This window comes from Arvicanthis niloticus, chromosome 2 (genome assembly GCF_011762505.2).
Source record: "Arvicanthis niloticus isolate mArvNil1 chromosome 2, mArvNil1.pat.X, whole genome shotgun sequence".
NCBI classification, from domain to species: Eukaryota; Metazoa; Chordata; class Mammalia; order Rodentia; family Muridae; genus Arvicanthis; species Arvicanthis niloticus.
Window position 1 is genome coordinate 132,273,824 of NC_047659.1, and position 10,604 is coordinate 132,284,427.

General features: G+C 45.5%; 1 protein-coding gene across 1 annotated transcript; it reads right to left on the minus strand.

Annotated features, from left to right (window-relative positions):
* Positions 1 to 3,729: 3,729 nt before the first annotated feature.
* Positions 3,730 to 4,515, minus strand: Gtsf1l (gametocyte specific factor 1 like). Its single transcript, XM_076928303.1, is given in 2 exon segments — positions 3,730 to 3,847; positions 3,849 to 4,515. Coding segments are annotated over 2 exon segments (510 nt in total). The 5' UTR covers positions 4,245 to 4,515; the 3' UTR covers positions 3,730 to 3,733.
* Positions 4,516 to 10,604: the final 6,089 nt, after the last annotated feature.

Below are 10,604 nucleotides of genomic sequence, written 5' to 3' on the forward strand. Positions count from 1 at the left end.
CTGTTGATCAGTTACAAGCCTGAAAAGGGAAGTGTTTTCAGTAGCCTGCCTGGGTGCTCTTAGGTTGGATGGTTAGATGAACCTATGGGAGGCCTCTACTTAGTCCTGGTTGCAAGGGAGACTTGAGGCAAATCCTCTCCACCAGGACAAGAGATAACAACTGGAGACAGGACTGAGCACACCAGAATCCAGACACTGTCCTGCTCTTCTGCAAAGGATGCAGGAGACAGGCTCTGCTCTCCTGCTCTGCCTCCTACAGCCTCCTTGTCTGAGCCTCATTCTCACTGAGCTGCACCTGCCTCGCCCCTGGCTTATTTTGTCAGTATGACTAAGAGGCAACTTAGAGTAGCTACACTGGTGTGTGGTCTGTGCTGGAGAAGGCACAGAGGGGTGAGGCTGTCCAGCAGAGGAAAAAGGCTTCTGGTGCCTACCAGGTTTTCCTGCAGTCTGGGCTCTCCACTGGTGCTGCCCCCTGCATTTAGGGTGGCTCTTTTAAACCTGGAATCTCTTTGCAGACACACCCAAATGTGTGTCTTTTTGTCAGCCAAGTTGGCAATAAAGAATAAAAATTGTAGTGTCTGTGCCTCTCTGAGTTCCTTTTTCTGCTTCCTTAAGGAAGAGGCCTGTACTGCCTTGACTCCAAAGGTTCCCAAGACTGGAGTCTCATGGCTGCCTGCTGTTGCCTAGAAATATAGGTCGGTCTAAAGGCTCTCAAGAGTAGCCTAGTCCCTTGGAAGTCTGGCTGTCCTGATGTTTAGAGAGACCCCAGGCTCTCTACCAGTGCCATTTCCTATCTCTGGTTCTGTTCTCAGGACCTATCCAGAGGCAGAGCCCACTGGGGATGGGAGGACCCATTATTGGTTACTTGTGCTGTAGGTGATCCAGCTGCAGGTGGCCTGGGAGGGACCACCAGAGTTGTTTCCTAGGCTAATGTGCTGGGAGCAGAGTGTGACTAGGAGTGGGAAGGTTGGACTGTCTGAAGGTTGGACAGGTTGAGCCAGCAAGATCCAAATGATATCCTGTACATAACAGGGTCCCAAGGTGAAGATGGGAAACAGGCTCTGGGAGGTGGAGGGTTAAAGCTGGCACTCAAGCTTGGGAGTGTGCCCTAAGGGACCCAGCCTCACCTGAAAGAACCCAGACCACCTGTCACAAACTGAGGGGGCACTGAAGCAGGCCTAGGTAACAGCTGGTGGCTGGAACCTGGGTTTGTTGTGAGACTGCCTGAAGAGTGGCTTGGATGACTGAACAATACCATTACTGTTGTTAGCATTGAGGGGAAAGGTTTCTAGACTGAATTTACTTAGTCCTTTTTACAAGCCTGAGCTCTACTCATGAACAGCTGATGGAAACTTCCAAAACCCAGTATTGGACTGTGACAGAGCTGGGACTTAGTCAACACCAGCCTGTGCAGAGGCCATTAGATTCTTCAAGCTTAACTGGTCTTAAACGTTCTGCTTGATATGACCGGGTAATGAATTCTCAAAACTTCACTCTGCTCCTCTCCCTCTCCCTCTCCCTCTCCCTCTCCCTCTCCCTCTCCCTCTCCCTCTCCCTCTCCCTCTCCCTCTCCCCCACCCCCAATCCTATCAGCAGGAAGAATGGCTGCTTTAAATCACCCACAAAACTCCAGACTTCATTTGGATTGCACCAGGTTTTTTTGGTTTTGTCTTCTGTTTCTGTATTCTACCCAGGATGTCACGTGACATTTGGCATGTGTACCTAAATTCCATTATGGAAGACTTCAACTTTCTATAAAAGTAGGCCAAAGACATAGCAGAATGATTGCGTGTATTTAAGTGCGTGTAAAGCCCTGGGTTTGGTCCTTAGCACCAAATATACACAAGAAAATGCTAGGATGGATTTATATAAGAGATGAAAGTAAAATTTGTTATCAATGACTAATTTATCTCATAACCTACACTAGACTTCTTTTCCTGACCTTATACAACTCTTCCGTTCACTGCATCCCCTAGCTTCCTGTGTGGCTGTTCTTTAGTTAAATTTTTGTTAATTATTAGGAGCCAGAGAGATGGCTGTGGGTGGTTAAAGACACTTGCTGTTCCAGAGGACCCTGTAACTCCAGCTCCAGCGGCACCTTCCAGTACCTGACATACATTCACACACCTAGACACAGAATAGCAATCTTAAAATATTATTGGATATGTGTTGGGGGGAGCGACTTCTCACTGTTCACATGGAGGTCAGAGGACATGTGGAGTTGATTTTCTTCCCACCTTTATGTTCTAGAGTTTGAGTTCAGGTCATCAGGCTTGTCTCTTTAACTCACCCGAGTAATTGTGCCAGATGTCACACTCCCAGAACCTTCTGTCACTGGAGAGCGGAACAACTTTATGGAAACAACTGAAGAGGCGAGTGTGTTGTGGAGTGTAAGTTATGCTTTTAAAAAAAAATGAGATTTCCTCCTAAACTGGGTGTGGTGGGGCACCTGTGATCCCAGCAGAAACAGGAAGCTATTTTTTTTTTTTTTTTTTTTTTTTTTTTTTTGGTTTTTCGAGACAGGGTTTCTCTGTGTAGCCCTACCTGTCCTGGAACTCACTCTGTAGACCACCTCAAACTCAGAAATCCGCCTGCCTCTGCCTCCCAAGGGCTGGGATTAAAGGTGTGCGCCACCACTGCTTCTAAATTCAAGGCCAAGTGATATATTTGGTTAGTTCTAGGCAAGCTACACAGTAAAACTATGTTTCTAAAGATTTCTTACGAATTTACAGAGAACCAACTGGGTGGCAGGAGCCATGAACGCCTTTAATCTCAGCACTTGGGAGGCAGAGGCAGGTGGATCTTGGTGAGTTTAAGGACAGCCTGGTCTAAAGAGTGAATTACAGGCCAGCCAAGGCTACACAGAAAAAACTCTTGTCTTGAAAAACAAAACAGAAATAACTTACTAAAAACCTATGTTTGCTTTTTGAGAGACACACACACACATTTTTTTTTAAACCAGATAACACATGAGTGCACAGGTGAATGGGATGCTGCCCCACTCCTTGGTTACCTCATTGTCCTCCCTTGAGGGAGCTGGTATTAAGTTTTAAAGAGGAAGCAGTTTCTATAAGGATCAATTTGAACATCCCTGGACAGACCCTATTGTATCTTGTATATGCCTTGAGAACACAAGCACAGTAAAATGGTGTGCTATAATGTAGATTTCCCCCATAGGCTTGCTTTTTTTTTTTTTTAATCAGTTAAACTCTGGTTGGCAATCTAGATCCCACTAGCCAAATCCAGCCAGCTGCTTGTTTGTGTAGACAGTTTTATTCCAACACCGCCTTTGGTGTTATCTCTGGCTGTTTTAATGCTATAGAACCAAGTAGCTGGTTCTACTTATAGACTGAACAAACTGTCAGGCTTTTCAGATCTGTAGACTTTCTACACCTGGTTCGTGAAGGTACCTCCTCTTTTGTAAAGCTGCAACAGTTTTCTTAGGCCCTCCCTACTGGGTAAGTCAATGCTGCTCTAAATAACACCTCACCTTTGTACTCAACCCCATTTTCTGCGTGTGGCTGTCTGTGCAGGATGATATTTTAGATGTAGAATTAATTACTTGATCAAAGCCTGTGGGTGTTAAGCATTTTCATAGCTACTGTTAATTGTTCCCTGTGGAGGTTGGTTGAACTTACATTCTCAGCTCTGTTCTAAACCCCACCTCCACCGCAGACCCTTCCCAAGCCTTTAGAAACAACCGGCATAGCTCAGATGGTTACTTTGCAGGTTTTTATTCAGATGAGATGCGAGGTCCATCCACGCATTTGAGAGCCCTCTTCCTCCTGCTAGAAGTTTGCCTTCCTGGTCCTAGTCTGAGGATCTTCTGGGCATTGGTCTCCTCCCCGTGACTCTTGGGTGTCACTTTCACAAACAAGTTTTTGGGGAACAAAACTCTTAAGGATGAACATTGGGTGACAGTTGGCACTGTCAACATTCCAAATATCAGGGTTGGAAAGCCAACGGACCTGTGGTGTGTCCTCGTTTTGCGGCTGTGGGAGACTGACTTGCAGAGGGCCTAAAGTGTCCTCTTCCTCCAGGGAGCTTCTGTTAACACAGGTAGCTTCATGTTCAGCCAGCTTTCTGATGGGGACCACATGGCAGGCGTTGTACTTACAGCTGGCCATCTTTTTGGCTTTCTTGGGGTTCTTCTTCCTGCATGATGCCAGGTGGTACTGGAATCTGCTGAGTGGGATTCGGTGGTGTGGGTTATAAGGACAAATTTCTATGGATTCTGGCTCCATGGGGAGTTGACTTGAAGCCGGGTGTCCTGCTGCTGTAAGTGTAAGTGGTACACCTCGCAAAGAGAAGCCTCTTCCTAAGAAAGATTGTGCTGTCTTCTTCCAGGCTTTGGCTCTTGGGGCTCTGGAGGGAAATTCTTACTCTTCAAGTTCTGTCAGCAATAGCTATGCAGAGAAAGCCAGAAAACGGCCACCAGAGACGTTAACTCAGGCAGATACAAGAGCCTAAAACAGTAGCTTCCAAGGAGGTGAAGTTAGCAGGTTATAATGACGCTTTGACTCGAAGGGCTGAGATACCCTGTGTTGTCAAGGGACAGAATGGGTGGTCACAATGGGCAGCTTATGACATCAGGAACAGACTGTCCACTGGGTGGGGGAGTGGCTTGAGGAAAGCTGCTATTCAAATTTGTTTATGACACAGACCCAGCCACTTGCAGCTTCTGACTTCATTAAATAGTTAAACCTCTTATTCATATCAGTTTAAATCAGTTCACTTCGTGCGGTCTTTCAAAGCATCTTTTTTATGTCATGTGTTTATTTATTAGGAGTAGTATTGGTGGTGGTACACTTGGAGATCAGAGAACGACTTGCAGGAAAGACTTGGTTCTCCCTCCATGTGGGTTCTGGGGATCAAATCCAGGTTATCAGACATGGAAGCAAGCACTTTTACCCAATGAGTCTTCCTGCTGGTCCTTCCTGCCTCCTTTTCTTTGTCCCTCTACTTTTTCCCTCTCCTCTCTCTTTGAGACAAGGTCTCCTGTAGCTCAGGTTGGCCTTGACCTTGATATGTAGTTGAGGATATAATTCCACCTTGTCTGCTGGGATTATAGATGTGTGTCTCTGTATCTAGTTTACATGGTGCTGGGGACCAAATCCAGAGCCTCATGTATTTGTGACAAGTAAGCTGTCACCTGGGCTACATCCTCAGTCCTTAGTTTCTCTTCTCTTTTTGGTTCATCTTTTCTCCATGTATCTACCTGTCTGTCTGTCTGCCTATCTATCTATCTATCTATCTATCTATCTATCTATCTATCTATCTATCTATCTATCCAACCTACTAGGTCATTTGTATGTATGTATGTATGTATGTATGTATGTATACATATGTTTGTTTGTATGTATGTATCTCTATTATCTATCTATTCAATCTACTAGGCCACTTCTCGATATCTTTTTTTTTTGTTTTGTTTTGTTTTTTTGTTTTTTTTTTTTTTTTGAGACAGGCAGGATTTCTCTGTATAGCCTTGGCTGTCCTGGAACTCACTCTGTAGACCAGGCTGGCCTGGAACTCAGAAATCCACCTGCTTCTGCCTCCCAAGTGCTGGGATTAAAGGCGTGCGCCACCACCGCCTGGCTCTCGATATCTATCTATCATCTATCCTATCTGCTAGGTCACTTCTTGTGTGTATGTATATATCTCTGTCAATCATTATCTATTATGTATCTATTATCTATCAATCATCTATCCAATCTACTAGGTCACTTCCTATATATGTATGTATGAATATATGATTCTGTCTATCTATCCATCCATCCATTCATCCATTCATCATCCAGTCTACTAAGTCACTTCTTAGTATAGGCAGGAGCAAACTTAAAATCCTCTTGCTGCCTCAGCCTCCCACGCACTACAGCCTCTGCACATGCAGCACGCCGGGCATCATTCCTCATTTTAAGTACACAGTGTTAAAGAAAGATTTCCACTCCTTCCTCAGTCTGTACATTTTCCAATTGCTTAGTAATTACAAATTGAAGTATCCATGGATGATTTGCCAGTTTTTTAAAATTGGTTTGTTATTTTGCATGTGTTCTTCCTGCATGTGTGCAAGTGCACCATGTGTGTACCTGGAGCTGGTAGAGGCGGGAAGAGGGCTCTGGATCTTCTAGAACTAGAGTTACAGACAGCTGTAAGTCACCATGCAGGTGCTAGGAACTCAATGTGGGTCATCTGCAAGAGCAGCGAGTACTCTTAACCACCGAGACACCTTTCTAGTCCTCGATTCACCAAAATTTAAGGTTACTACTTGACCCTTTCTGGATCATGGGAAGCTTTCTTTTACACCCCCTCCCTCCTTCCCTTCCTTCCTTTTAGTGCTTGAGACTGAACCCAAGGTCCTACACTTGCTAGCCAAGCCCTCCACCGCTGAGCTAAAGCCTCAACCCATTCTCTGCATTTTATTTTTTTTTATTTTTTTATTTTTTTTTTTGGTTTTTCGAGACAGGGTTTCTCTGTGTAGTCCTGGCTGTCCTGGAACTCACTCTGTAGACCAGGCTGGCCTTGAACTCAGAAATCCGCCTGCCTCTGCCTCCCAAGTGCTGGGATTAAAGGCGTGCGTGCGCCGCCGCCGCCGCCGCCGCCGCCGCCGCCGCCGCCGCCACCACCACCGCCCGGCTCATTCTCTGCATTTTAAACCTGGTTTTATTACTATTATTATTTAGGAAGCTGAGTTAGGATTTTATAAAGATACTTTGGAGGACTAACATAAACCTATCCCCAACTAGCTTACATATAAATGCAACTCAGACTGTGGTTATTTTGCTATGACAATTACTGGAGGTAACTCCTAATCTGCATTTCTAACTGCTGGCCTGGCTACCTCCCCAGGGGTGTTCCCCAGATACCTGCTGTTTCTCCTGGCCAAGTGCTCATGGTCCATCTCTCCTTGTGGTCTCTCCTCTCTCCCTCCCAGGTCTCCATCCCCAACTGGGTAACTCCAAACCCACCTACCTCTAATCCCTCCAGTAATTGTCTGTAGCTATTTTTTTTATTTAATCAGTACTTTTAAAGTAAGGAACAAGGTTTGTACAACCAAAGGCCTAGACCTTTGGGGACAGAATTTAGCACTGTGATGCACAACGACAGACCAACTCTCAACAGAGGACTGGAGAGATGGCTCAGTAGTTAAGAGCGCTGCTGTTCTTTCAGAGGATGGCAGTTCAGGTCCAGCACCCTCATGATAGCTCACAACTGTCTCTTACACAGTTGGTCCTAGGGGAGCGTGCTGCCCTCTTCTGGTCTTTGTGGCTTCTTGCATGCATGTGTGCTTCTCAAAGGAGTCAGGGAAAACAAGAACTTCCACAAGGATGGACCAGGCTCCTGAAAGGAGAGCTACTTAACTCTGATCTAAAGGCCTTGGACCTCGCTGCTCCTGTCATTTTGTATTGAGATTTCTTTCCATTTCTCCTCTTGTGAGTGCTAGGAATCGAACTGGGGTCCTCTCTAAGAACAACAAATGCTCTAACCACTGGGCCAACTTTCCAGCAACTTCCCTCCCCTTACTCTTGAATAGTGTTTTCACTGATTTGTAATGAGTTACATCCTCTTTTTCTCTTGAGCTAAATCCAGTTTTTATCATTCTGCATGGAGTTGAGGGTCCAGCTCAGGCACTTAGAATTTTGCATGTGTGCATGCGTGTGTGTATGTGTTTGAGTGTGTGTGTGTGTGCACATATGGAGCCAGATGATTATTGCAGGCACAACCCCACAGTACTCACCTCCTTTGAGCAAGGATATTTCTCTGGCCTGGTGCTCACCCATTAGGCTAGATTGGCTGGCCAGCAAGTCTCCACTTCCCATCTCTGGGATTATAAGCAAGCACTACTATGTCCTGTGGCTTTTCCACCTAGATTCTGGGGACTGAGCTTGGCTCCTCAGGCTTGTGAGGCCAGAACGTCACATGAGCTATCTCCAAGCCTTTCCTTAACTTGTTAGAAGGTAATCTATTTCCTTTTCTATGTCTGTCTTACAGAGTTTTTATTGTTGGTTTTCCCACAGTCTAATCTTTTTATTGAAGTGAGATATTTCTCTTCCTTCTGTTATTTCTTTTCGTGTGTTTGCTACTGAGATTCAGACCCACTGCCATATGTAACCTGGGCAAACACTCTGCCATGGAAGTGCTGGCCTCAAACTGGTTTTCACTGTTGAGTTTGAGACAGAGTTTTGCTAAATTATCCAGGCTGGACTTGAACTTGCCTCTGGCTCAGCCTCCAGCGTGCCTGAGATTAGCAGGCCTGGCTTGGTGGTGACTTCTCTCTTTTATTCTTTTTCTGGTTTTGGAAAACACGAATGGTACATGAATGAAGCTGTGTGAGATTTCAGAGACCTTGTGAGAAAACTCTTAGTAAACATGACAAGAGTCTTGTAAGCTCTGTCCCTCTATAACACGGGTTGTTCTAGGGATGTGCTTGTGTGCCCCTCCCAGGTGCAAGACTAGGAGGGCATTTCACTTTTGATTACCCATCACCTTTCCCTATTATTCAGAAGAATATGGACAAGCTTGTGTTGTCCTAGCAACTATACAGAGCTTGAACTAACATGACCTTGCCGTTTTGATTGTATAAGTCTGAACTCATGTGACTTTGCTCATATGACCTTGCTTAAACTTTCAAGAATACCCTCAGAGTATGAATTGTCAGAGTTGGCTATCACATGAGACTTTAGTCTGCCCCAGTTTTAGGATCCGCTCTCAGGTGCCAATAGACCGGTAACACCCTGTACTTACTTATTCAGCTTCTTGAACCTGGGTGTGGCTATCTTGTGTTGGGTTTGGAAAACATTCAGCCACTCCTCAAATGCTGCTTCCGCCTCATTCTCCTCTCCACCCCCCAACCCCCACTGAGGACCCTCGTGCTACACTCACTGATCTGAGCGTCTCGTACCTGCTTCCTTGATGTCCTGTGTGATAAACTATAATTTCCTCTGATCTGTGCTTTGGTTCCCTGTTTCTTCGGCAGTGACAGATCTGTTGCCAGATGTCCCTGCTGTTTCTTTTATGAGAGTGTGTTGCACATGTGTGTACACATTTGTGTGGGTGTGCCTGTCTGAACAGAGGCTACAGGATGGCATTGGGTGTTTTCTTCAGTCACCACCTTATTTTTTTTCAAAGCGAGACAAAGTTTCTTAGTGAAACTGGTGCTCACTGGGCTTTTTTAACCTATAATTTTTTTTTTATACTGACGGGTGTACTGGCTGCATGTATGTCTGTATATGGTGTGCAGGTAGCAGTGCCTGCAGAGGCTAGAACGGAGCATTGGATACCTCAAACTGCAGTCATAGGTGGTCGTGAGCCATGTGTGGGTGCTGGGAATTGACCTAGAGTCCTCGAAGAGCAGCCAGTTCTCTTAACCACCAAGAATTCCCCTCACTCTGCCATAGGCTCACATATTCCCATTGGTGACACTTTTGGGGGTGTACTGTTTGGTTTTATGTTAACTTGACACTAATTAGCTAGTGTCATGAGGAAGGAACCTGAATTGAGAAAATACCCTTCTAAGATCCAGCTTGTACGGCATTTTCTTAATTAGTGATCAGTGAGGCAGGGTTCAGCGAATTGTGGGTGGGGCCACCCCTGGGCTGGTGGTCCCCGGTTCTATAAGAAAGCAGGCTGAGCAAACCATGTGAAGCAAGCCAGTAAGCAGAACTCCTCTGTGGCCTCTGCATCAGCTCCTGCCTCCAGGTTCCTGCCCTGTTTGAGTTCCTGTCCTGACTTCCTTCTATGTCTAACAGTACAGTGGAAGTTTAAGCTGAATAAACCCTTTCCTCCCTAATTTGCTTTGGGCATGGTATTTCATTGTGGTAACAGACACCCTAACTAAGATATGATGTATGGTTATTTAAATGAGAAGCTTCCCCTATAAGCTCAGCTATTTGAATACTTAGTTCCCACTTGGCAGCACTGCGTGGGTAGGTTTATGATCTTACTTCTGGTCATCGTGTTTTATCACTGAAACACAAAAGTAATAAATACATATCTGCCTCTGCCCAGCACTGGTATTATAGGAGCCTATGCCCAGCTTTGTCCATGGGTTCTGGGATCGAAACTGGGGTCCTGATACTTGTGCAGCAAGCACTTTACCCACTGAGCCATGTACTCAGCCCTTCCCCACTGGCTCATAATTTGGGTGTTCACAGTTTGTGTGTGTAGGGCTCTGGTTGTTCTTCCAATCGGCCACACTGCCTTGAGTAGTTTCTAAGCAGACAGAGCAAGGCGTTTGCTGTTTCATTCCTTAAAGCTTGATAAGTTGATTAAAAACTGTGTTGAAGCCTGTGGACCTATTTTTGCATTTTGGCTTGAGGGGGAGAGGATCCTATTATGTAGTTTAAGCTAACCTTGAACTGGCAGTCCTCCTGCCTCAGTCTTCTAAACTAAGCGCTGGGAATATAGATGTGCGCCACCATTGCCAGCCAACTGGCTTTACTTAGTAGCTTAGTGTTCATTATCTTCGGAAAACTTCTTTGTAGGGCAAATTTAGTTACCCCAAAGTGTATGATAGATGTGTCCTCCTCCTGAAGAAGCCTGCCATGTAGTGATACAGCACCAGGAACTGATATGGCACCAGGGACCGCTACAGTGCCAGGACTGCC